The sequence below is a fragment of the Syngnathus floridae genome, chromosome 1 (assembly GCF_059516105.1).
Source record: "Syngnathus floridae isolate MCC-2025c chromosome 1, RoL_Sflo_1.0, whole genome shotgun sequence".
Classification (NCBI taxonomy): Eukaryota; Metazoa; Chordata; class Actinopteri; order Syngnathiformes; family Syngnathidae; genus Syngnathus; species Syngnathus floridae.
The window spans coordinates 24,124,542-24,152,042 of record NC_142413.1 but is presented as its reverse complement, the minus strand read 5'-3'; the positions used below and the strand labels follow the sequence as shown (position 1 = coordinate 24,152,042).

At 42.8% G+C, this 27,501-nt stretch overlaps 2 protein-coding genes across 3 annotated transcripts in view; both read right to left on the bottom strand.

The window, feature by feature from the left end:
• Positions 1 to 10,174: 10,174 nt before the first annotated feature.
• rlim (ring finger protein, LIM domain interacting) lies at positions 10,175 to 16,254 on the bottom strand. The gene is made up of 4 exons (XM_088389855.1): positions 16,082 to 16,254; positions 14,835 to 15,061; positions 13,666 to 13,770; positions 10,175 to 13,588 (listed from the first exon to the last, which is right to left on the bottom strand). The coding sequence occupies exons 2-4, from the start codon at positions 15,001 to 15,003 to the stop codon at positions 11,916 to 11,918; spliced, it is 1,947 nt and encodes a 648-aa protein (XP_088245981.1). The 5' UTR covers positions 15,004 to 15,061; positions 16,082 to 16,254; the 3' UTR covers positions 10,175 to 11,915.
• Positions 16,255 to 19,604: 3,350 nt separating this feature from the next.
• nexmifb (neurite extension and migration factor b) overlaps positions 19,605 to 27,501 on the bottom strand; it is a 99,409-nt gene continuing 91,512 nt past the window's right edge. The window contains exons 3-4 of one of the 2 annotated variants that reach the window (XM_088389761.1): positions 22,837 to 27,040; positions 19,605 to 22,282 (exon numbers count right to left, since the gene is read on the bottom strand). In XM_088389761.1, coding sequence (XP_088245887.1) covers positions 22,111 to 22,282; positions 22,837 to 27,040 — 4,376 coding nt within the window. In that variant the 3' untranslated portion in view covers positions 19,605 to 22,110. Of the gene's footprint in view, positions 22,283 to 22,316; positions 27,041 to 27,501 lie in introns of those variants that run through there. The other variant, XM_088389771.1, reaches the window with a different exon arrangement.

Below are 27,501 nucleotides of genomic sequence, written 5' to 3'. Positions count from 1 at the left end.
AGACGGCTCTGGCCGTGTCCATGATTTACAAAAATCATCAGGCATGCATTAAACAGTTCCTCAAGGGTTCATCAAGCTATTCAGGCAATATATCAAAAAACGTTTGTTATTTCAAAGTGCTCAGAAATACATATCAGATCATGAAGTTATAAAAACTTTTGTCATTACCCCCTATCAAAAATGTCTAGTTATGTCTTCTTTATTGATTTGGTGTGTAGGTATAATTATATGCTTAAAATATTTCATTTATTGATTTAATATGTGAATATACTTGTCTGCTTATGTACTTTCTTCAATGAGGTTTGAGCATATCTGTTTTTGTATTTTGACCCCATTCCTTCATTGCATTTGACACATCTTTCAGTTTGAGTGCTCTGATCATGCTATCTGCCAAGGACTGTTCTTCGTCTGCTTTTTGCAAATTCACTAGTCAATCTTATTGGCCTTTTGAACTGAGCAAATAGGAGTGTTTGCGAGAAGAGTTTGAGCACTTCCTAATGATTCCTCCTCACCAAAGACCATTTATGACAGGGGCTATCCCATTTATTGCCTCCTGTTTTAAAGGAGATTCTCTGATCTTGGTTGGATTTGTACTGGGGGAATGGACGTTAAAAGTCCTACATCCTTTGTCCACAGTTTTTCAGGAAGCCCAGCCAATACCCCATCCTCCTTTTCATTCAAACAAGTGTTGATTGGCCAGGAAAGCGCATAAGCGCATGCCCTTCCAACAGCTACACCACTTCCTCATAGCTTATTTAGTCACTTTTCAAACATCTTCTGATTGCTTCAAGCCAAAGTTTGATAAGCTTGAGAAAATTTTAACTTAATGGTATGGCGCCAAATGTATTGGAGAATCCATATGTCGTAAAATGTTGTATTATGACTATCTTTCACTATCTGTCCTACTCCCTCCCTCCTTCTGAGGCTTGGCAACACCCATGCCTCACACCTTGACAAACTTTTTGGGAGGATGTGTTCTTTACTACATATGATTCTATCATCATTTAACTTGACTTTCTTTCCAAAACGCTTCTCAATTTCCCGGTTCACACATCTTCTGCATGTGTTACTGGTTCTCCAGTTTTTTCTCTAGTTAATTATCAATCCAAAAGCAACTTTTTTCTCTCTCTCTCTTAGCATTTAACTTACTCAAAATCACTCTTTCTTCAAAGTCGCTCTACTAATTTTCCATAGTAGGCTGGCCATTTCCTGCAGTCGATCATGAGCTGGTTCCCGCCCACACACGCGAGGACAGCACATTCTAATTCTTTATTTATCTTTTAGAAGCAAGTTGTATTTCTTTACCACTTGATTTGCAAATTTTAACTTAAGTGTGCACACAACTTCAACCATTCAACCTGTATTTTCTTTTCATTCAGGCAATCATTCATCCTTGCTCATTTGCACCTCACACAGTCTCCAAAAAGGTGTCTTTCCATCACATTGGTCTCAATTTATCCAAGCTCTCCACACAACATTCATAACGCAATCTCTCGGATTTAACTCACATATAGAAGTTTGTATAATCATATAACACAACCAATCAATTATTCTTCTTAAATGTAGCAGTGCAATGTCTTAAATTCACAATTTTGCCTCATCCAATTCCTGAAAGCATGTTCTGTTGTTTTTTATTTTTTTCCGAATTTCCCATGAGGGCTCGACACTAATATACACTAGTGTGGATCAGTTTCTACCCGCAAACAGATTTCTCTCTTTTCCTCTCATTTTTATTTTTCAAAATTGTTTCTGTTTTGCGGTGCAAATTGGATAGATCACAGTCTAGCAAATTTCTTTGCTCTAAAAGTTTAGCCAATTTCATCATTTTAACACATACGCACACACATGCACAGCTCTCGCGCGCGAGGGGTGGGGCTCCGGCACCAATGAATTGTCACAGGCTGGCCATTTCCTGCAGTCGATCATGAGCTGGTTCCCGCCCACACACGCGAGGACAGCACATTCTAATTCTTTATTTATCTTTTAGAAGCAAGTTGTATTTCTTTACCACTTGATTTGCAAATTTTAACTTAAGTGTGCACACAATTTGATCTCTGGTCATTCGTCATTGGGCATACAATCAGCATTGTCATATGTCTTGAATGTACAGGAGTTCTAATAATCTAGAAAATGTTCTAATAATCTGACAATGACATGTTTTGCTGTCATATGGGGGAGACCTCAGGTCTTTTAAATTTGGATACATGATTTGCATAGGAGCGGAAGCTCCTCTTGCCCCTTTGCTTGAGCCGCGGCTTGAGCTGCGGCCTTGCACCTGCACACTGGGGCCTTATTGTGTTCTGGTCTGACAAACACTTGTGACCTCATCACTTTTCATCTTTATATGTTTTGTCTCTTGAATTTGTTCTCTTCTCTCTTGTGGAGCTTTCAACCACACTCTAGCACATTTCAATTCTCTCTCTTTTCTTTCCTTTCTTAATTACTTTTCTTCCCAGCCACACTCTCCTCCAAAACTTCTACCATTTCTTCCACATTTCAACAATCAACTTTCTTTCTCCTCCATACTTTTTCTTCCACTTCGGCATGTATTGCATACAATTATGAATTCTACTCGCCATATACTTTTCATCTCCTTCAAGAGCTGGAGATGTACCGTTTTTATTTCCCATTTATTTGGTATTTTAGCTCAGTGGCTTAGTGGTAGTGTCCGCCCCGAGACTGGAAGGTTGTGGGTTCAAACCCCGACCAGATCATACCAAAGACTATAAAAATGGGACCCATTGCCTCCCTGCTTGGCACTCAGCATTAAGGGTTGGAATTGGGGGGTTAGATCACCAAATGATTCCCGGGCGCAGCTCCGCTGCTAAACTACCTTTAGAAATGAATGGGGATGGGTTAAATGCAGAGACAAATTTCACCACACCCAGATGTGTGTGGGACAATCATTGGGTCTTTACCTTTTTATCTTTTATACAATTTTTTTCAAAATTTTTCTTTTGGGGATCCTCAATGCTGGTTTAAATTGACCTTTCAACAAATTTCTTGCCTGTGTTATTTGCTAGTACTGCTCTTTCATCAATTTATCCTACCAGTTACTCTCTCAACCACACAAGTTTTCTATCCCTGCCTACGCGAAGTCCTCTTTAAAAAAAAAAAAGAGCTGCTTCATCCAGAGGGGGACTCTACAACACCCCCTCCTTCTCAGGGAACTAAAGGAGTTCCTATTACCCAGCCCTGCCAACGAGAAGTAGTACTTTTTATAACAGTGGTTGTCAAATGGGGGTACACGGAGGTACTCTAGGGGGTACGTGAGATTTTACAAAAATATATAAAACAGTTTGAGAACCACTGCTCCAGAAGAGCCACTTCATCCAGAGGGGGACTCTACAACACCCCCTCCTTCCACAAGACTTAAGATCTTCTGTCCTGCCTATTTACTTGTATATTTTCTTGTGCACTTTTACGTGTTTCACATCTTTTACTTTAGGGCTTTTACTTACTTGTCCCCTGGTTCGTTGCACTTCCGGATCCTGTCAATCCACTGTTGTCAGACGAAGGCAGACCTAAGATGCTGGCCCAGCGAAGAATTTCCTTCCCAGATCTTTCTTTTCCAGGTCCTCCTAATGGACGCTGGCTTGTCGACAATGCAGCACGTTGTCCTCCGTCCACCAGCAGTGGGGATGTGAGGGATCCGGGTCACGGCACCAAAATGTTTGAGTGGTGCTCACTCTAACTTATTTTGCAAGAACCACACAGGAGACAGTATGCCCTTTTAAGCACTTGCAAATGGAGAGTCATTCGTCGCTGTGCATACAGTGATGCTCTAATGAGGTCTGACTCAGGCCTCTTGCAAGAGTATTTTTATTGAGAGAAACAGGGTGGGGGTGAGAGTGGACAGGATGGGGTTGAAGCCTCTGGTCAAAGCATAGCAGGGGGCTGTTTTACGATGTTGTGTAAACAGAACAACTTTGATTGCTTCCTCTGAAGCTGGTCAATCAGTTCAAAAGATCTTAGCACTTTGTTCTACTACTTTGATAAGACAGGACACATTTGGTTAAGTATTACAGGTTACATTCCAACATAAGCATAGGATCAAACCAATCTATCAACCCTAACATCGCCTGTCAAGGAAGCGCGCCAAAGATCTGTTGAAGGAAGCGCATTGTCAACGGGATAAATCTGCCAAAACAATATTTGATCTTTTGTGTTCCATCCTCGAAGTTATCAAGATTTATGGAGCAGCCCCAAGTCAGATACTGGGACAATCAATAGACTCATTACACTGCACTCCAGCCTCATCTGTGCCGTGTGAGCGGGTGTTTTCAACGGCTGGAGAAATAGTGTCCAAAAAGCACAACAGGCTAAATTTCAAAACATTGGAATCACTTATTGTTTTAAATAAAAAATTGTAACAAACAAATCCCAGTGCACAAGCATCCTCTTTCACAACACGTTCACTTCGATTTTCATGTTATGATACATGTTCACATTATTGATTGGCTGTAACAAAAAAGAAAATATATTTTAAATTTAAATGAATATGTGAAAGTATACAATATAAAATATAATTACTTAACTTAACTAATGTATATACTAGGTCATCAAATCAGTGTCAGTTGAGTCTGTCAACTAGGCCTGTAGTATTTTTAAGTCCAGCAGGTGTCAGCACTCAGTGACACAGTATCGACACAGTATCAATACAGTTTGGCAATGTGTCGAAACGCTTGATGACTACTCATCGACCCATCACTACTGACACCCATGTTTTGGGTGGAGTAAACGTGATTGACACATCAGCCTGACTATGTCAGAGAAGGAAGCAAAGGCATGTTTTTGTTTTCTGGCTTGCTTACTATGCTTAGTCAATGTTCTGTTGTTTTGGAATACAGTATTTTTTTTAACATTTAAGGCAGCAAAAATGCCAAATATACGTGTTGTGGCTGGGTACGCTGAAATACGCTGAAAGAAAGAATCAATGTACATATATTCCAGGAAGAGGAAAAAATTAGGCTTGCTGCTCAGCGAGGAGGCTTGCCTAGGAACGCATCAGCCAACAAGCCGCTCAGTGAGGAGGCTTAGGGTCATTTTGACATTATAAGCCATGTATGTACAATGATTTCCACTGGGGGAAATTGTGAACCCTTCCCTCAATGACATCATCAACCAAGACATGGAGGGGAGGGGTGTGTGCCTATATTCAAGATTCAAGATTCAAGATTCAAGAGTTTTTTATTCGCCATGTTTGAGCGTGCCAAACAAGGAATTTGACTTCGGTAAATCACAGCCTCTGTTCAACAATTAGGTGACTAACAACAACACTCAGCACATGTGAAGAACGAAAGATATTCTCAAACATCCCCAGATCTTAAACTCCCAAGAGGGCAAGGGAAAACTCAAAACTCCAGCTATGGGAAATGAGAAACCTTGAGAAAAGTCCACAGATGGGAGGGTCCCTCTTCTAGGATGACCAGGCTGCAATGGATGCAGAGAGGACACATAGTACAAACAGTGTAAACAAAAAAGGTGTGGAAAGCAGGATGTTATTGCACAGTAATGACTCTGAGACTCTAAGAGTGGTGTGAGTTCATCAGAGCGACAGCCTGGGGGAAGAAGCTGTCTCTGTGTCTGCTGGTTTTAGTGTACAGAGCTCTATAACGGCGTCCGGAGGGGAGTAGTTCAAACAGGCTGCAACCTGGGTGCGAAGGGTCTGTTGAGATGTTACTTGCACGTTTCCTGGTCCTGGTCAGGTACAAGTCTTGAATAGATGGGAGGTTGATTCCAATTATCTTTTCTGCAGTCCTTATTGTCCGTTGCAGTCTGTGCTTGTCTTGTTTGGAGGCCGATCCAAACCAGACAGTGATGGAGGTGCAGAGGACAGACTGGATGATGGCAGTGTAGAAGGTCTTCAGCAGCTCCCGCGGCAGGTTGAACTTCTTGAGCTGTCTCAGGAAGTACAGCCTCTGCTGGGCCTTCTTCCGGACAGAGTCTATGTGGCCGGTCCATTTCAGGTCCCGAGAGATTGTGGTTCCCAGGAACTTGAAGGTGTCTGATGATAGAATAGTATTACTGCGGATAGTGAGGGGTGAAAGTGGTGAAGGGCCTCGCCTGAAGTCCACTGTCATCTCCACGGTCTTGAGCGGGTTCAGGTCCAGGTGGTTTTGGCTGCACCAGTGGACCAGCCGCTCCACCTCCTATATTTCTCCTTAAAAGAGGGCATTTCCTGAGTAATTAGTTGTTCAATTATTTCTCCAAAAAAATGAATAAAATAGAAAATGCTAACTTTTTTCATTTTCCTTATCAAAAAATACATAAAATGGGCTATATTCTAACCATCTTTGCTTTTGTGTTCCCTCAAAGTAGCACCGCTAAGGATTCACTTTTTATCTATTATGGTGGTGCCTATAGAGAAAAAGCGGTAGTGTTCTGCATGAAGTCATTGTACATTGCCTTTAAACCGGTTGGTTGGTGGACCCTGTGGTGGCTTTTTGTGTGTTTTGAAGTGTTCTTCTGGGTATTAAGGGGGGCTGTGTGGCAGACCTCTGGATCATTTATGACATTAACATAATTTACATTATTTCGGCCTCTCACCGGCTGGCCTGTAGTTAGTTTTCTTTTGTCCCTGCATATTCTCTTTGTTGCTTTGCCTTTGATGACTTGTAACTTGTCGCACTTGTTCGTTTTCTTTTGTGGCTCTTTGTGAGTGGTAGCCTTTTCTAGAAGCCTAGTGAGTTGTGCTTATGTCATCAGTATGTCTTTTATCAGCGATTGTCCACCAGTGGAGGTGGCTCGGTAGCGTACTGGTTAGCATGTCCGCCTCACAGTTAGGAGGGTGCGGGTTCGATTCCACCTCCCGCCCTCCCTGTGTGGAGCTTGCATGTTCTCCCCATGTCCGCGTGGGTTTTCTCCAGACACTCCGGTTTCCTTCCACATCCCAAAAAGATTCTTGGTAGGCCAATTGAGCACTCTAAAGTGCTCTTATGTGTGAGTGCGAATGGTTGTTCGTCTCCGTGTGCCTTGCGATTGGCTGGCAACCAGTTCAGGGTGTCCCCCGCCTACTGCCCGATGACAGCTAGGATAGGCTCCAGCACACCCGTGACCCCTGTGGGGACAAAGCGGTACAGAAAATGGATGGATGGATGTCTACCGGTGGTCCGTGGTGGTATTACAGTTGGTCTGCAAACTTTGAAATGGAAAATTATTGTAACATTTTTATATATAAATTGATTCATTATTTGAACTTGATTTATTTTTCAGCTAATTTTGTTAACAATCAACTCACTTTTTCTGTGTCTTCTTGGGGGTGGTTTAACCAAGTGTAGCAAGTTCCCCCCTCACCACGCAAAATTAGAGAGGGTACAAATTCTAACAGCAGCCCAATCACACTAAGTCAGTGCTTCTCAATTATTTTCTGTGATGCCCCCCCAGGGTAAAAAAAAAATTCGTACCCCCATGCTTTTACCCTTATTAACATTAAATAAAACAAAAAATAAATAAAAAAGAAAGATCAACTCACAATAAAGAATAACTTTATTAATAGCATTGTTTTTGAGTCTGTAACAGAACAGATTCAAAGTGCATCACTGCCTGAAATTAACAAATGAATTATAATTATTTAAACTACAAACATTCTTGACCAACTGCCATGCTGAAAAAAATACAATAAAACAGTGTTTTTCAACCGGGGTGCCGCGGCACACTGGCCGCAAAATATTGTCAGGGGTGCCGTGGGAAATTCTCCAATTTGTGTGCCTGTGCGATGTAGCGCCCGGCAGAGTAATCATGTAGGACTCTTCCATATAAGAAGGTGGCAGCAGCAGGTAACGATTTGCCTTGTGCTTGCAGACGAGAAAATTGGTGACGCATGGATGCAGCGGCGGGTAGCATTGACGGCGACGTTGACATTGTGGATAGCGAGACGGAGTCGATAGTGAAAGTGATGCAGAAGTTTTTGAAGAGAAAAAATGCTGACACTGTACTGGACCCTGGACAAAATCCGGAGCCAGATCAGGGCCCTAGTATGAGTGGAGGTAAAAAGAAAGCAAAGACAAGGCAATACAACGAAAACGATCTTTCATTTGGATTTACTTTTACCGGAGATGCAACGGCACCTACTCCATTGTGCTTGGTATGTGGTGAAAAGATGTGATCATTACGCACTGTTTTTTACACCGCGAAGCCCTCGTAGCCAAGACTTTACCGGCAGACCTCGTTCCTGTGTTAGATGATGTTGTGTGCATGATAAACTTTGTAAAGTCACGACCTGTGAAAACTAGCATATTTGCGGCTTTATGTGAGGAAATGGGAGCGGAGCATAAAGCCTTGCTGTTTCATATGGAGGTCCGATGGTTGTCGCGCGGCAAGGTGCTGGCCCGTGTGTATGAGCTGAAAGAGGAACTTAAAGTGTTTCTGACAAACGAGGGGTCCGATTACGCAAAGCTGCTTGCAAGGTATGAGTGGTGTGCAAGGCTGGCATACCTGGCAGATATTTTTCATCATCTGAATGAACTGAACACACGAATGCAAGGCCGAAATGAAAACCTGCGTACAAGCACAGATAAAATAAATGGATTCCGTTCCTAGGTGCAACTCTGGGAGCAACATGTGGAAAGTGGCAATCTTGAAATGTTCCCACTCACCAAGAAATGGCAAGATGTTAATACTGCTGCACCGTGTGAGATAATAGTTAAACATTTGAAAATTCTTGAGCAGAAAATGTTATTTTATTTATCTTTAGCCACCACAGAGTACCTTGAGTGGGTTAAGGACCCATTCAGCTCAGCATCAGCTGTTGGAAAGGACATGACTTTACAGGAGCAGGAGGAACTAACTGAACTTAAACAAGATCGTGGTCTCAAGCTAAGCTTTGCTGATCAACCTTTGGACAGTTTCTGGTTGGCAGCTGCCAAGGAGTTCCCCATGCTGGCCCACAAAGCTATTTTGACATTGCTCCCATTTTCCACAACATATCTGTGTGAGGTGAGCTTTTCAAGCCTGACTGCTGTAAAAACTAAAAACAGAGAAAGACTTGGAGCTGTGGAGGAAGAGCTTCGTGTGTGTCTTTCATCGATTCCTGCCAGGATATCTGCTCTGTGTTTATCCAAACAGGCCCAGGTTTCACACTGAGTGAGAATAAATATTAACGATTGTGAAATACTTTTTGTCTTTGTTTTTATTTGATTACTATTCAAGATGTCCGATTCAACGACATTCTTCAATGTTAAAAAAAGCTTATATTAACAATATAACACTTATATTGTGAATATTAGTTGTTTTTTTTCGCATTTTCAGCTGGTGGTGTGCCGCGGGATTTTTTTCAATAAAAAAGTGTGCCTTGGCTCGAAAAAGGTTGGAAAACACTGGCTTAGCACACATTATTACCATCTGTTCAACAAAGTCCCAATGATCATCGTCCCACACACATCTGGATGTGGTGAAATTTGTCCTCTACATTTAACCCATCCCCATGTGATTTTGATCCATCCCCTGGGGGAGAGGGGAGCAGCGAGCAGCAGCAGTGCCGCGCTCGGGAATCATTTGGTGATTAACACTGAGATGTGGCCAATCCCGTTTTTCGTGGAGAATGCTTATTCGTGGTTTATCTCCACGGAGTTGAAAAAAAAATCTCGTTATTTTCCCCCAATGAATTTATAACAGACGCCAATTATGCGCATTTTTTCATTATTTGTGGGCAGGCCCCATCCTCCAATTCAAATAGCCAGTTTCTACTGTATATGTAAAATAAAATGAAAATAAATTAAGAAAAAAACTTGAATATCACAGCAGATAGAGTTTAGCACATTTGCCTCAAAACTTGACTGTTGGGAACTAAATATCAGCTCTGCCTCTGGCCTTCCAATGTTAAGTTTACATGTTTTCCTCATATTTCCATTGGCTCAATACTTCCCATTTTCCCTGAACATGCAAGGTTAATTGCATTGTTCCAAAGGGACAAAACCGGAATGAGAACTTTCAATGGAGAAAAAGATCAGATGGGTAAATGCAATTCGATGGAGAGCAGGCCGCTTGAAAACACACCAACAACCATAAGTAGAGATGGAGAGGTTTCGGTTGATCTTCAGAGCACCGTACATGTGTATGCCGTATGATCTGATTGCACTGTATCTATGTCCCAATGTAAAAATTGCCCCTTTTAACCTCAGCAATGTGAGCCTGCACATAGACGATATTCACAAACTCGATACCTACAATGAAATAGTGGCATAACTTGTTTAATTCAGCAGTTAGTTTCCATTCATACCCAGTCAAATCGGGTGGATCACAGAACTAGGCCAAGCATGGCCCAAAAGAGAACATATGGTTTACATGTTTAATACACAAGTTTGTGGTCTTCAACAATGACAAAATCTTGCATTAATTTTCAATGGCTGCAAAGCAAAGTGTGATAACAAAGACCTGGATGAGTGGAATGTTGTCCTCCACTTCCTTGCCTGTGCTATTGTTCATCAATATTGCCATCAATCCTCAAAAATAGAAATTTCAACACATTTAATAAGGCGATGAATTTTTATTAGTGAATGCAACCATTGACAACAGATTTGATGCTAGCATATATTTATATAATTGCTCTGTGTACTTTGACTTTTGCATGTATTGCACACTGTAATGGGCATCTGGGGCTGGAAATCTCTAACAGTTTTTGTGTGATGAAAAAGTTTGCAAATTACTGTGAATATTCCATCTTGAATTGTGACAGTGGAGCCGCATCGCATTTCACTCTGTATGAAAGTAGACTAGAAACTAATCGAACCGTTGATACAGAAACCAAGCATGTTATGCTTTTTAGTACTGGTAACATGTTGAAAAATAACATGTCAACAGCACAATTTTAAACCAATATGTACAACCAATAGAGACAATGACACATCTCTAACGCCTAGGATCGAAATTTTTGTATTGGCCAAATATACACAAATCCCGTATTTTATGTGACCTGTTTTCCATGTTCTTTTTGCCTGAACAAGCATCCACGTACTGCATTTTATAAAACAATTACACATGTACATCATGCCATAGTTAATAAAGATGGCTGTGTATACATGAAATGGCAGAGCAACAATGTCCTCATTTGGCCGAAACAATCACTGCATAAAATTGGTAGACTGATCCCAAATCTGTTTGAATGTAAAGTGAGGGTTGCCCTAGTAGACACAAACATTGGCCAATAAACCCCGAATCTAACAGATGATTTACAATCCAAAAATAAGACCACTAATACAAAGCATGACTCAAAATCAGGCCTATTTACAGCTAATACTTTGACCAGGAGTAATTGAACTGTACCAACAGACCTTATGGCAGATAAGGCATTGTTTTGGAGCGAACAAAAGGGGGCAGTTTGAGCTGCTCGAACTGATTTTATAAACAGATGGTTTTTTTTTCTTGAGAATCGTGGCTCGCTCTCTCTCACAAACACACAACTAGATTCAGTGCAAAAACTGAACAGTCGCTAGGGGGTTAAGATTCAAACAGCATGCGCAGTGTGGGGCTAACTTTGTATAGGTGGAAACTAGCTTTGTAATAGTGAAGTTTATTGACGTTGCTAGGGTCCGGACTAGGGTTGCAATGGTAAGCCAATTTCCATGCACAATAACCAACTGCAGGTATAACGCACGTTGTACCCGATCTTTTCTATACTGTATGACTGTAGCTAAAACTTCCAAACATTCTTTAATATGCAACTTGGAAATAAGGATTAATTGGAAAGGAGAAAGGTAGATTCTTCGATGGAAAGAAAATGTACACGCATTTTATCCGACAACCAGACTACCACTGCAACCCTAACCTCCGCCGGTGCCAGCGTGGGTCAACCCAAATCAAACTGGTGACTACATCAAGCTAAACTTGCAAATGGAATGGATGGTATAGATTTCAACCATGACTCTTTTCTTTGAACTTGGGTTACAATATAATTTGTGTGAGAAAGCTGCCATGAACTACACTACGCTCTCTCGATTGGTAGACACCAGAACGGCCCTGCGACAGATGGGGCAGGTGGAGTTCTCTGACAGCCAGCGATCGATGCAGTGCACATGATACTCGTGAGAGCAAGGAAGCTTACGGAGCTTGTTTCCTTCCGCATATTCCGTTATACACACACTGCAAGTCTTCAAGGCGTCACTCTCGCCAAAGTTGCGCATGGCGAGGTTGTCGATCTGTTCTTTGGTCAGCCCTTGGGGTTGGTCCTCATCTTCATCATTTAAGAGAAAGAAGTGAGCCAATCGAAGAAGGGGCAATGAGCTTGGCTCCTCGAGGTTGATGGGCGGTCGGGGTCGAGCCCGGCCGCCGGGTGCCGGTGGAGCAGCGGCAAGTCCTTCATCCATATCGGTCTCAACCGTCCTTGCCCTGACACCAGCGACCGCGGGTGGTTCGTCAACAACGGGAGCCTCGAGAGTGCTTGTGTCGGGGTTATTGGAGTTTTCAGCCAAATCTGCCGATGCATTGGCTGCACGATTGGAATCGGAAGAATCAGAGTCTGAATCCATGAGGTAGCCGAGCTCGCCAAAGCCGGTCATGATCTGTCGAATCATAGACTGGAGAGCCATTGAAGTCGCCTCTCCCAAACCCGCATCCGAGATTCTGCGGATAGGGATGCGAATTGTGCTGACGTAGGTTCGCACACCAGCGCGCTCCGAGCGGGAGAAAGTCCTACGAAATCCACCACGCTCACTTTCATACAGAAATGTGTTGTTTGAGTTCTGCGAGCGTGAACGGGTCCGACTGGCAATGCTGTCCCTTTGGCGATACTCGCCGGGACGCACGCGACGCACCTGGAGATCAAGCATGATAGTAGGGGGACGTCGTCCCGTTGCACCCCCTTCGACGCCACTTTCTCCTTCATTAGAGGAAACACTTTGGCTCTCAGGCGTTTGTTCAGTTTCAGGCTGGGACTGCTGACTATCCCTCTCAGCAGCACTTTGCCTAGAAACAACATGCTGTCGAGTCCGAGAACTACCTTCCACTTGAGGCGCGGGTGGAGTGCTGATATCGGTGCTGGGGCCTTGAGACATTTGCGCTAAGCGGGGATTGGGGAGCTCTTCGAGCTGATCTAATCGAAGTGGGGAGCGGCTTCTGGCTGTACGAGCCCGGGTTCTGCATGGTTCCGAACTGCGGCTGCGAGCCCTTCTGTGTCCTCTACGTAGGGATACGGAAAGCGTAGGTTGAACTGGCACGACAACTGGTGAGATGGGAGGTTCTCCATGTGTCTCATATGAAACAACCACCTCAGGCTCGGGCTCGAGCTCAGGCTCGGGCTCTGGCTGAGGTTCAGGTTCTGGCTCTACAACGACAGCCATCTCCTCAACAACTGGTTCTTCCACCACTCCTGTCTCCATAAGAACGGGTGGTTCTGCATTTCCTTCCGCTTCTTGAGACTCCGGAGGCTGTTGCTCTCCTTGGGCAGCTGCCTGTTGCTCAGCTAAGGTGCGATTCACGCTGATTTCCAGGCTGAAGCGGAAGTCTCCACTGTTTGGATTGGTCTGACTTACTGCCCTCCATGACTGGTTTCCACGATGACCAGTTCTGGTTGTGTTGCCTGTGCGCCTCACAGTGTTCAGCCATTCCAGGAGACTATCTCCATTCGCGGGGTCTTCTGAGGTTTCTGGTTGTTCTAAAATTTAGAGAGAGATGTCAAAACATTTCAAGTTCATCTCTATTTTACCAATTACATTTTAAAGGAAAAGTTACCAATGGGCTCTTCCACATTTTCGGTACGAGGCGTGTTACTCTGCTGCTCTGCACCATTTTTGATATTCTGAAGTCTACTGAACAGCTCGTCCTCGGTTGCCTCCCCTGGAAAATAATTACAAACACAAGAAGAGCATGTTATCAAACAGACGAATTGCTCTTTGTCTAACCTCGTAATTCCCTTAGGTAACGTCATTTGTTCATTCCAAACAATGACTAAGACACTAACGTGCACACCGTTTTGCACTTAAATCCAAAGATCAGTAAATTTGGAAGAAACATATTCCAACAGAATACAAAACCTTTTATCGTCTTCCACAACAGGAATAGAATCAGAAACACTTAACACCTAAACAGTGAACAAATCCATTTTCCATTTATTTGCCCCAGTCGCAACGTTTCTATAACATACTGCAATAAATACACAGGACAAAGGAGTTGCAAATTCATCCCATTGTCCAAAGAGTACTTTTCAAAAATACTCATCTGTAGAGCTGTTTTGTTTCTTTCAAGCACAGCAACAGGACAATGCTTAAGACCTCGACTTACCAGGGCATGCCACTGTCCAGTCAATGCCCTCGCCTCGCAGGGTGATCCGCTAAAGGATGCTCCAAACTTATACTCTCCCTCCCACTGTCCTGGGACACAAACGGATTGGTGTCTTCAGTAGAGCGCCAAACTTGTGGCATTTTCATCATAGTGTGAAAACCAAGCTTCTTGAGCTTAACACCATCTTCCCGTAGTACAGGCAAAAAATAAAAAAAAGTTTAACTGATTGTGGAGAGAGTGGAGGGGGGGGGTACTGATGATCACATAAATAGTGCACACTTGTTTAACCATGATGACTCAGTGGTTCTTATTCACACTAACAGTTGAAAAACTGTGATTGACTGGCATATTTTGCTAAGGTCGAATCCTTAAATCTATAAAAAAAGAAAGAAATGTTGCTATGACACAAAACTAAACCAAGCCCTTTTTGGGAAATCTGTCACTTAAACCATGTGGTTTGAATCAAGCCACTGACACCTAAACCAGCAGATTACTTATTGGACATACGGAACAAAATGTTTAGGCAGCCTTAGGCCAACCTTTGGATTAAACATCAGAAATTAGAAATTGAGATGACCGATTGATCAGTGAAATCAACTACCCATGAAATCAAATATTACCTGGGGTGCCCAAAAGATTGTTGTCCCTCATGAGACGGTAGTCCTCGTCACTGAGATTGTTGACAAACTGGTAGAAGGCTTCTTCTCTGCCAAGACGATCGAGCTGCCTCCTGCGCTGCGACTCGGGTTGGTCACTGCCATTCTGCTCTGAACTGTCAGACCCTTCCATTGATTCAGAAGGGGAGGAGGTCCGGGAAGATTCTCCAGGCTCCAGCAAGATTTAGATGCTGCATCAAACACAATTATTATATGTAATAATGGTTCAGGACATGGTGTCTACATCTTAAGACAAGCTAAATTCAAGACTTTTCTGACGGCATTAGAAAAAAATGTGGCATTTGGTAATTTAGGGACTTTTTAAAAATCCACAGGAACCATTTTAATTGTTAGTGGTCACTGTTGTTGACAAATCGGGTGATTAAAAACAAATCTGTGGTTCACTAAATGAAACGGCCTGATTCTACATCTTTTAAATTCAACTGTAATATAGTGGCAACAGTACAATTTGTTGTCATAATATTCCAGTTCGATACTCGGTGAATTAGAGATTACAAAACCCCAAACTTTAAATCAGCATTTAAATTCGCTCGAAACGGCCAAGCCGTCCATGGAACATACATGTATATACTGCATAACAGACGAGTGGAAAAGTCTCATTTCAATGTAAGACTTTCATGAATAGAGATGGAAGTCATAAAACGGCATCAATAGCTCAGTTTACGCACAGAGCTAAACACGCGAATTGAACACGGACGCTGTTGTACTACTGCAAATTATGTGGTTGAAACCACATGATACACACTTACCGTTAATGAATCAATTTATAACGTGTATTATTAGCCTTATAGTCAAACAAGCCGAGACAAGGGGCTAAATGGGTCCGATGCTAACTAGCGGAGCAGCAGCTAGCTACGTAAGGTTCAAATGGGCCTTTCAATTTACGTTACGAGAGCGATTTACCTTGTAGGAGTTGTTAGTATCGCAACATTGATTGGACACATACCAGGCGAGGTCAATCGCAATCGTAAAGCGGTTAGTTGACAAAGCTCCATTAACGTTCAACCACGGGATGGGTTTGTTCCAAATTCATAAAGTGTAGTGTCATGGATAGCCACTGTTGAGCTAACTAAGCGGACAACAGATGCGTTCTCAACCAATACTCAGCAAGCATATCAGGACCGATTTAGTTCGCTGGAAATAATACCAGGAAACATACACCGTTCCTCTGAATGTCACTATTATATTACCTGTTCGGTGACCAGACTAATCTTATAATCGTAGGTCCCAGTGGTGCTTCCGATAACCTTTGAAAATTATTGACTGCAACGCTGTGTAGTTTCAAGAGTCCATTTTGTTTCTTTTGGGAACGCTACCACGGTCTTCCGGTGGTGAAAATTTGTTTTCCCCGAGTTTAGTATCGCAGGGGTATCTGAAGACGTAACACGGCTATTTTATACGTCGAATCAATGGAAAAGCCGCTGCCTGATAGACAAAATTCAGGACATAGGAATAATGTTAGTTTGGTTTGGTTTGGTTTGAAACGAATCACAGTTCAGTCACAGCGTCATGGTGTGGCTACAATGCAAACTACTGCCTGGCGACACAAACGCATTTACACGGAAATGTTTCTTCTTTACGTTAATGCGCCTGTCAAGTCCCGAAAGCGTCACTTAAGATTCCAAATAAAATAGATGTGAAAATAATCTCTCTTCCACCAACAGATCCCCTTCATATTGAGATATTTATATAATGTTTGCGTTGTCTTTATTTGGAAAACAACCATTTTTGACAATATGTGTCAGCAACATTATTACTCGGAGTGCATTTGTAACCAACATATCACAGCTCACAATCTGGCCATAGGGCACAGGTATCAAACTCAAGGCCCGGGGGCCAGATACGGCCGGCCACATCATTTTATGTGGCCCGCAAAGATAAATTGTGCATCAAATCTGTGTGTCATTATTAGAATTGCAAATTGTCTTCACTTTTAATATCTTTTTTTAAAATATTTGACCAGTTTTTACTCGTCTGATTTGAAAACAAGTTATTTGTCAGTTTGTTTTGTAGCTTTTACTGTATATAATATGAGGTGCTCATACATTTATTTGGGTTGACAGGCATAATGGCCCTCCGAAAGAAGGTATGACTAGAATGCGGCCTGCGAAAAAAACGAGTTTGACACCCATGTTTTAGTGCATAAAATTCGAGTCATTAAAACTGTTACAGAAGCACATCTGTTGTCTACATCCTTCTTTTCCTATTAAAAAAAGAAAGAAAGAAAAAAAGGCATATGATTGCTGGAACACCTTTCTTGACAGAAAAGATCGAAACAAAAAAAAAGAGGGCATTTTGTGCCAGAATTTTCACCAATTGTTCTATTTAATTAGACCAGGGGTCACCCCGGGGACCAGGTCGCCCGTGAGGACCGCATGAGTCGCCCGCAGGACTGTTCTAAAATTAGCTCAAATAGCGGCACTTGTCAGTGAGCTGCATCTATTTATTTTACAGTCAAACCTCGGTTTTCGAACATCCTGGTTCTCAAACAAATCGGAATTCGAACAAAAAATTCGGAGGTCGAACCTCGCGAGATGAGCAGGGAGGACCCGAGAAAACCCGACTGCGCTGCCCGGATGCCGACTGACTCCGTTGTTATTGTATTTTCGTTACTTTGAGGATTGTATTAACCCCTAATCATGCCTCCAAAGAAAGCAAGTGGGAGCAGTAAAGCCATCCTAAAACACAAAGACGCTCGCTCTTAAAGCAATGCGACTGTGAGCGCCCGGCGCGCTGCGGTTGCGCGATCGGACCAAATTAAGCTCCCTGCGCACTGAGGTCTACTTAAAATTTGGAAAGTACATGAGGACTTTAAAAATATTTTCTAAATTTTAGCAACGGCTCTTTCACAATAACGCGACCAGCACGGTGCAGTTGCGCGGTCAGCGACGCGCTACTGTTGCGCGTTTGGCAGTGCGCTGCAGTTGCGCGATCGGACAAAATTAAGCTCCCTGCGCACTTAGGTCCACTTAAAGTTTGGAAAGTACATCAGGACTTTAAAAATATTTTCTAAATTTCAGCGACGGCTCTGTCACAATAATGCGACCAGCTTGGTGCAGTTGCGCGGTGGGCGACGCGCTACGGTTGCGCGTTCGGCGGTGCGTTGCAGTTGCACGATCGGACAAATATGCGCAAATGAAAAAATGCTTTGAAAAGACGTTTTTTTTTTTGTCTTGAAACGGATTAATTTTTTTCCATTATTTGTAATGGGAAAAATAGATTCGGAATTCAACCGATTTGCTTCTCGAACCGCCTTCTGGAACGGATCGTGGTCAAAAACCAAGGTTTGACTGTATTTTAACTATTCTTGTTAAAATCACACATGTGAACTGGAAATAACAATAATAACACACAGTGAAAGCCAAATTGAGCAAATTGGCTATTTCAGAAGTGTGTGTCAGACTGGTAGCCCTTTGCCTTAATCAGTATCCAGGAAGTAGCTCTCGGTTTAAGAAAGGTTGGTGACCCCTGAATAAAACTATACTGTTGTCTTGAGATACTAGTGATCCGACTTTTAAATTTCTATGACCAATATACAGTATGTATTGTTGCTAAGTTTGACATTTGACTTTAACATGTTCTCGGTTGTTGCACTCAATAGCTGTTACTAATTATGTTAACTATCTATTGTATATTCATTCTACATCCGTTTATCTTTCTATTGCACACAAATATAATTATCTTACAAGGTGTTATAATATGCCACCTTAATAGAGCTGCTCATACAGTTAAGAAATAATTTAATCCAGCACTCAATGCACACAATGATTTTGTTGACTGGGAAAAACATACTCTGAAGGAAAAACAGACAACCACTGACAATATCTCACTGAAGTTATATACCTGATCCATTACATGACATATTTTATTTTATAATTAGCTTGCTCGCTTAACTGTTACATGCGACTAGAAAACAAACACGATATTAATATTGCCTGACAATTTCAGAGGCATACATCACAAGGTGTGTTTATAGTCTCAGACAGTAGCTCCAGCTCCAATTAAGCATGCCAGAATGAGTTGCAGTGTGGACCACAGTGCCCAGCTCGGAATTATGGATGAGCAATCACTCGAGCTATGCCTGACCCTGAGTGCTACTTAGTTCTGACATTAAAATAACATGATTCAAGGCTGGAGCCAGAGAAATTAAAATGCCTTTCGCCAAAGAATCTTACAATATTGGCAAGGTCTAATTGAGATGAATGGTGTGACTGTTTATCTATCTATCTATCTATCTATCTATCTATCTATCTATCTATCTATCTATCTATCTATCTATCTATCTACCTACCTACCTACCTACCTACCTACCTACCTACCTACCTACCTACCTACCTACCTACCTACCTACCTACCTACCTACCTACCTACCTACCTACCTACCTACCTATCTATCTATCTATCTATCTATCTATCTATCTATCTATCTATCTATCTATCTATCTATCTATCTATCTATCTATCTATCTATCTATCTATCTACCTACCTACCTACCTACCTACCTACCTACCTACCTACCTACCTAAACCCATCCATCCATCCATCCATCCATCCATCCATCCATCCATCCATCCATCCATCCATCCATCCATCCATCCATCCATCCATCCATCCATCCATCCATCCATCCATCCATCCATCCATCCATCCATCCATCATCAAGAAGTAAATAACACTGATTATACTGAAAACAGTGAAATAACACATCCCGATTCTCTTCAGAAAGCAGCATTCAAAATCTTATTTTAATTTGTATATTTACTCCATAAACATTATTACAAAACTCAGCAAGTTACCAATATTACATTATCACCATACAGGCTTGATCACAAATATTCAAAACCTTTGCAACAGTTACAACAAAACAAACAAACAAAAAAGAAAAAAAGAAAGAAAATAAAATTCAAATAATTTACATGAAAATCTATAAAACAGCAAATTGTTCACAAATTATATATTTTTTTCTCTCCAAAGTTTTCTTTTTTTTTCTTTGCTTATTTGTGTTTTACACAGTAACACAACACTCACACAACAAGATCATGGTCTTATTACAAAAACTCCCAACAAAATGTAAATATTTCTAGTTTTTTGTTGATACTTTCATATTTTGGTTTTTAAAACCAGAAACTTCTCATTGTATATCCTTTCCACTGCCCATCGAGGCGCATAAAAGGTTACTCACACACACAAATACTTCACAGCACTTTCTAAGAAAAATATACACTTACAAAATATGTTACAAATTGGCACACAAAAAATATACAAGATTTTGTTGTGTCAAGAGTTCATTAAGATTCCTTCTGGTAACAACTCTAGACAGTATATATAAAGCTTGGCAATATTTTAATGAAAAGAGCAAAAGTAATTCCAATCAATGTCAAAGAATCATGAAGTGAATACATCAAACATAACATTTTAATATACATTCATAAGGAGGATTAGGAACCTAATCTAGTTTGCATTTCTTTTTTTTGTTAACTCTGGGAAAATAAACAAAACAAAATGTCAGCTTTCTTAGCACCATTAAAATGAGGCAGCTCAACAGTGGCACATTTTGAAAACAAACAGAAAAAAATCAAAACTTAGATAAGTACATTCAATTTGACAATAGGCAGAAATGAGAGAAGGCAAACTAAATGGGTTTTGTAACCCATGCGGAGCTTCCCATCAGCAGCTCGTCTTGGTCCTAACCCTGATATTCTGGAGGAAAAGCAGGATCATGCAAAGGGAAAAACAAAAACATAAAAGCAATAAATTTTGATTTTGATCTTATTACTATCATCCTTGTGCCACAATGTCCTTTGTGACAAGGGCCGTTTATAAGTCAAGCTTGCATGTCTGCACTCATCGCCTTTAAATAGAATGTCCCAAAAATAACAGGCCTTTGTCTGGTGTATATATCTGTAAAAGAAGCTGCACCTTCTTTAAGTACATATAAAATGTCTATATTTTTTTTGCAGCCATTTGTAACACATTGATTGTATTTAAGGTTGAATCCTGGAAGCTAAATCGCAAATGAATAGCGGTCAATTAAAAAATGCTACCGGATAGAGCATTTTTACCTTTTTTTTTTCTTTAAATTATGCACTACTATATGCATATTGTATTGACTTTCTGCCAAAACCTGACCAAAAACTGCGATGATAAATAAACAATGATATTCCATGAAAAAAAGCAAGTAAAAAGTGAATATGCCAATGGTGCAAAATAATACATGAATTTAAAAATAAAACTCCACAAGAATGTGAAGAAAATTAAATTGACGTCATCATTTTGGGTTTATTCAAAGCAAACCTTTGACATTGAATCCACGAAAAGACTTCTTTGCTTTTCTTCATTTACAAGATCGCTGATTGCATTTGTAACAAAAACTGCTTTCACATTCACATGAAATCTTACCTGCAAAGGATGCCGCCCGGGCCTGACTGCCATTTGGGATCGGCACGTTCATCCAAATGTGTGTCATAAACTGCCTTGAATCTTCAGTCCAAAAGAGCTATTCAGTGAGGCTCAGCTCCAACTGACAAATAATTTCTTTGCTTAGCCTCAAACATCCTAATGACAATCTCCTTGGTTCACAGAAAGCTTGTTTGAATGCATCTTCCTCTCATCCGCTTCCTCTTCAGTGCCCTTCAGAGAAGATTTCCTCTTTTGCTTCTCTCGCTTGTTGCTTTTCAGTGGTATGCTGAGGTAAATTGAATTTGGCAAACAAAGTGATGATGGTGGTGGTGGTTTTGGGGGTGTTGGGGTAAGAAGAGTGTTTCTGATTTGGTTTAGTGAGTGGTGATGTACCACTGCCAGCTGTTGGTGCCTTTCATCAAATGAGAGAGGAGAGACAGAGAGAGAGTGAGAGACAGAGAGAGAGTGAGAGAGAGATAAAGAGAGAGACAGAGTCCCAAACAAAGAATTCTTGTTGTGGTGTCTGTAAGGAGCGAATATTCCGGTAGATAAAAAATAGGAACAGCCAATATTCACACATATATAAGAGGTCATCTACACAGCATTGTTACTTTTGGCACATTGATTTTAAGGTATAATTATCTCCGTGTTTTTTTCTTTTTTCCTTTTTCTGCAAATATTGCATGTCCCTGTACAGCAACAGTGACAAAAATACTCTGAGGGTGAAGCTTCTATGACTTTGCGAGGCGTAAAAATGTAAATGTAGATAACCAGTTCCTCAAGGCTCCAGAAGAAAAATAAGTGCTTGACAAAAGAAAATCATTCCGGTCTCGAGAGGAAAAAAGACGTCTGATATGTCATCAATACAAAATGGTCCCATCTTGTGTTTTCAAGATGCCTTGGGATTAAATAGGGCTCATTAATTGTAGGTTTCCCTCTTGAAATGAGCCAGGCAGTGTATGAAGGACGGCAACAACAGGACATCCACATTCTGCATACAAAAACAAATGAGGAGGAGGGTTGCGTAGATGTCACTCAATGCATTTATGTATACAGCTACATCTTCAGAGGGAAAGGGTATAAATACATACTTCAGGGGAGCATGTTGTTGCTGAGAAAATACAAAAAGAAAGCTCCTCAAAAAGCTTACCCAACAATTTTTCAAGGGTTATTCTCTTTTTTTTCCCCAGACAAAAATAAGAAAAAAACAAAACAAAAACATAAACAAAACCCAACAACTATAAGAAGAACAAACAAAGCAGAAACAACAAAAGCGAGGAAAATGCAGCCATGGTCGTTTTTAAATCTCAATCAAGCTCGACACAATCACTCAATAGGTAGTTTGCAACGTACAAGAAGTTTTTCATGCAGATATTAATTTCCTTTTGGGGGAATAAAGGAAGTGAGAGAAATCAAGGGGGAACTTAGTTCTCATGCAGCTCTGGCATAGCGTCAGTGTAGGTATGCTTGTGAGGGAGGGCTCAGGTATCGTGGGGGGGGGGAAGAGAAAAGGGGGGTCAACAGCAGCTGATAACGAAATATTACCTCAGTTTCTCAAAAGAGCTCATCAGTGCTATGTCCTTATTTGGGTCTCTCTCGGCTCGCTTCCCCTTCAGCGTTTCAACGCGAGGAAACTTTGCACTGGTCTTGTGGCGGTACAACTTTTTGTGCGCAGGCCCGGGGTTGATAAAGTTGGGTTTGTCAAACATGTCACAACCCAGAGCCAGTTGAGGGAATAAGGGATGAGTGGGGTTGAATTTGGCCTGGTTCTTCCCTCCTTTCCCCCCTGCCTTCCTGCCTCTCCCAAGCCCTGTTAGCGCGGCACCCTTTTTCTTCAGATCGGACTCAGTGCCTGCCAAGATTTTAAGGGTCTTTAGGTTGAGGCTATTGGCATCAAAGGGTGCATCAGCCTCAGACATGGGATTCCACAGCGGCTCAATGGAGGCCATCATGAATCTCTGGACCTCAGCCATCCCAGAGACGATGTTGGACAGGATATTGGAGGGCTCCTCAAACTCTCTCTGGTTGTCTGCAACGAGACTGTTGCCCTCTGACCAGCCAGTGCCAGACCAGTCCCCGCCGCTTGTGCTGTCAGTCAGGCCTGCGCCGCACCCATCTGCCTGGTTCTTGGCCGCCTTCCCCTCTAACATGGCCTTAATCTTTTTGGTTGAACGAGAATTCTGCTTGGGGGTCTTTACCTTTTCTGACTTGGGGGTTCTGGGGGCCCGAACTTTCTTTGGGCTCTGTACCGCAGCTGCCTCTTTGTAGTTGCCTTTCCGCTTTGACTTGATGTTTTTGGTCCTTGACATTTTATCAGTCTGTTCATTAAATTCTGTTGCCCCCAGTTCCCCTTTTTTATCCAAACATAAGACATCCTGGCTATTAAAGTTGTGCAGTGGAAACTGACAGTCCTCCACTGTGTAGGCATTTCCCGTGTGCTCCTGTTGCTGCATAATGTCACAGTTCCACTTGACGTCTCTGTTGCGCTCCGTGGACGTATCGTTCACATCCTGATACTTTCCGACATTCCCTGGTATCTTCATCTCATGTCCCACAACCTGCGGCGAGAGGTTAGGCGTCTCCGGCGGGGAAAGCTCTGACAATGACGAGTGTCTAAATTTGTCAGGGGTAAAGTTGGAGATGTCCAGCAGGTCTGAGGACTCCCTGAGTGGCGTAAGGGCATCCATACTCTGCTGAATCACCATTTTAGGACTGCAGTGAGCTAAAAAACTGTCTCGGCCCTCTTCCTCACCTTCTCGCTCGCACGATTTGAGGCTTAGTGAACTGTAATTGCTCGAGGAAGCTGATAGGGAACCTACCGAGTCGTAGCTGATGAGTCTTCCGTTGTCAGTGCACAGAGACCCTCTCTGGTATTGCACCTGGCCCTCTACACAGGTTGACTGGCATACTTGCAGATCTGACCCAGGCTGGAGTCCAGGCTCAGTCAGGTAATTCTTCTCGTAAAGTACCCGCTCGCCCTCGGGGCTCACTTGGCTGTAGTTATTAACGGGTAGGCTCTCACTTACGGGTACAGCGGCTGGGAAGCTGTTGGGTAAGATAGGGGTCTCAGGGGTGTCAGGTTCAAAGTTTTGGTTAGGATTGGTGCAGAGCTGTGGATGCCACATTTGGGGGAAACTGGGGCAATTCTGGGGCGACTGTTGGAGCTCCGATTCTGAAGGAGGGGAGAGTACACAGCTTTGAGCGAGTTGAAGAGAGCAAAATTGCTTCTCCTCTAGAGAAAGGCCCACAGGATACTGTTGCCTAGAGGGCTGTTGAGGGAAATATGGGATAGATGTCCCTCCAGAGGAGTCTGTGGCATCTAGCAGGGTCTGTAGGTAGCCCCCTGGGATGACAGAAACCCCAGTTTCCACCTCCCCTGAGGGCGAGGCTTTGCTCGCAGGACAGGAGGATGAAACAAATGGAAACTTCACCTTATCGGTGTCACTTGCGATCGCATTGTCAGAGAAATCTGGTTTGCCTGTGGTTGAGTTAATGCTTGCGTCTGTTGCCCCAACAGTAAATTCCTCAGTGTTTGCTGTAGGGGCATCCGTTTCATTTGTCACGCTCTTCCTATCTTCTCCTTCTGCTGCTTTCATTTTCAGGCTTCTCAGCCTGGCTTCGCTTTTGAATTTTCTTATCCGGACTATTTTATTCCTTCCCAACCTCCTCCCCTCTCTCTCCTCCCTCTCCTGCGAGCGACTCTTGATTACAACTGGGTCAGAGATGGAGTTTAAGTCCAATGTGACTGGTATGTCGGGAGCTGCTGCTATTCCCCCCAACATAAGGGTGCCCTTCTCTTTAGTAACGCCCCCTTGGGCCTGATCAGAGGGCAGAGAACCGTGCACAATGACCGATCGCTCTACAGTGTGAATCCTCTGAACCTTTAATCTGTTTGCAATCTTGTATTTTCTTTTAAGATGACTGGAATTAAAAGGACGATGGTGGCGTCCGTTGAGATGAAAACCACGTTGCTGTCTATCTCTGGCGACCAGCTTGAGCCGCTCCTGTCTCTCTCGTTGCTTCGCCTGCCAGTAATCCTTCAGTGGAGCCAGCGTTTGGTATTTGCTTATTGTGTCGGCATTTAAGCTCACGCTACCATCTGCGGGGTTAAATTTGCCCAGTTTCACCGACATGAGTCTCTCCCCTTTAAACCTATTGATGATGATGTACTTGATGACCACGGGCGGCTCTTTACGACACGATTTCCTCCGTTTTTTGGGACACCAGTCTACGTCTTCCTCTTCTTTTTGACCAGGCGGTGGTTTCTCTTTTTTCTCTGCATTCTTCTCACTCTCAAGTGAGTCAACGTCATATAAGTAATCATCACTGTATCGAACCTTTCTTTTGGAACGCAAACCATAATTGAGTGGATTTGAGGGACTGAGGAATCTTTTGGAGTGACCTTTCTTAAATTTGCCCTCCTGCACGGTGTCTGAGGAGGAGCCAGTGCAGGAGCTGTCGTCGCTGAATTCTCCCGATTCCTCTGTAGAATTAAAGTCTATTACGTAGCTCACTTTAGGAGTTGACATGGGTGAGCCTTGGGAGCCATCAAGAGGGCTCTGGCTGCTGCAGTCTCCTGGGTTTTCCTCCTGTTCTGGTTGCAGGACGAGCTCATCGGATTTGGGCTGCAGCTCATCAACACTCCTCCTCAAGACTCCTACTCCTTCTTCTTTCTTGGCACAGTTGGCCAGAACACTAGGGAAAAAATTAAACTGTGTCTCCTCCTGGAGCACATTTGTTTTTTCCCTCATGTTGTCCTGAAACGACTCGTAGCGAATCTTTAGTGAACAAACATCACTGCTTAACGTAGAGTCGTCATCTTCATCATCAAATAAATTGTCAACATCTTCCTCAGAGAAGAGGTTGACTGACAGCTCGTTCTTAGAACATAGATCCAGCAACTCCATCTTACTCTCGCTGATGAAGGATTCAAAGTAACCCCAGTCCTGGCTGGCGTTAGCCAACAGTACCTCCTCCCCACTGACTTTGTCCAGTAACAGTCCTTCATATAAGTGCTTGGTTGTCGCATCGTCCTGGGGATCGTCACAGTCATTTGTAGCTTTGTTTCCTTGCACCGGCTTGCCTTCATCAGAGGCTTTCGGCAGGGGGAAATTAAGTAGCTGATCAGAGAGGAGCTGTTCTCCGTAGTGACTCACTGCCTCCCCCGCTTGGCTCAGGCACCGGATGCTGATGTTGTTGATGTCAGAGAAATCCTCCCGGTTCACGTCCCCTATCCGTACACTTAGTCCAGTTTCTGAATTAGGGCTCGTGCTAGGCTCGTGTGGTGAGTTCTGCTCGGAGGTGGCGTCACAGTTCTCAATGAAGCAACCAAGGCAGGTGCGGCCCGGCTGAAGGAGACACTCCTCTGTCAGGGTAGATACGTTGTCAGGCTCCATCATTGTCAGTGACAGAGAGGTGGCAGCAGGTAAGCGGTTGCTCTTCTGGGTATCTCCCATCGGGCCCCAGGAGCTAACAGCTGGGTTAGGAAGCGAGGCGGCACTCGGGGTGTGTTGAAAATGAGGGACGAGGCTCGGAACCTCATGGGAGGGAGGGCATGGAGCTGCTGTTAGACCCAAAGAGGGGTCAGTGCCAAGGGGGAGAGGAAAGGAGAGCGTCGGTGACGTGAGCGTGGGTCTCTGGTGTGCTGGGCAGAGCCGCTGGGATGACTCCACTGCAGGAGGAGGTGGGGGTGGGAGAGCAGCATCAAGTCTGCTTAGACTCAGGTCACCACTCTGCTCACATACCCCTGCTGGGAAAAAGAAAATATATATAAGTTGCTTGACCAGTTAGTACTCAAAAGTAAACTTTTTTTTCTTCTGTGGCCTTGAAGCAATTATTATTAATTAACAACCAGAGTGCAGAATTTTAAAACAAACATGACAGTATGAATTAAACCACAATCGATATTACAATGCTGGCTTATGCAATATTTTTGTCAGTGAAATTGAATATTTTTGTGAAATGTTATGAAAGCAATACAACTGCAACTATTTTGGAATCATGGCAAAAATTCAGAAGACTTTGTCTGTCAGTGGACTGCTTTTTATTGTGTTTTTTTTTGTGGCTGGTCTTGCGGTGCATTCTTACATCCATTTATCAATTCAGTGCCAGGCGTGTAAGCATGTATTTATGTATTTACGTGTATGGTGGACACAGCAAACACACATTGTTAGTTACTGAATCAAAGGAGTCATTAAGCGCACAGGGAGC

Bases quoted from the DNA above. Each gene is read 5' to 3' on its own strand.
- rlim (XM_088389855.1), bottom strand. From the start codon at position 15,003: ATGGAAGGGTCTGACAGTTCAGAGCAGAATGGCAGTGACCAACCCGAG. The intron at 13,771-14,834 runs GTAATATTTGAT...ATTATTTTCCAG, and splicing joins CAATCTTTTGGGCACCCCAG to GGGAGGCAACCGAGGACGAG. The intron at 13,589-13,665 runs GTAACTTTTCCT...TCTAAATTTTAG, and splicing joins AAATGTGGAAGAGCCCATTG to AACAACCAGAAACCTCAGAA.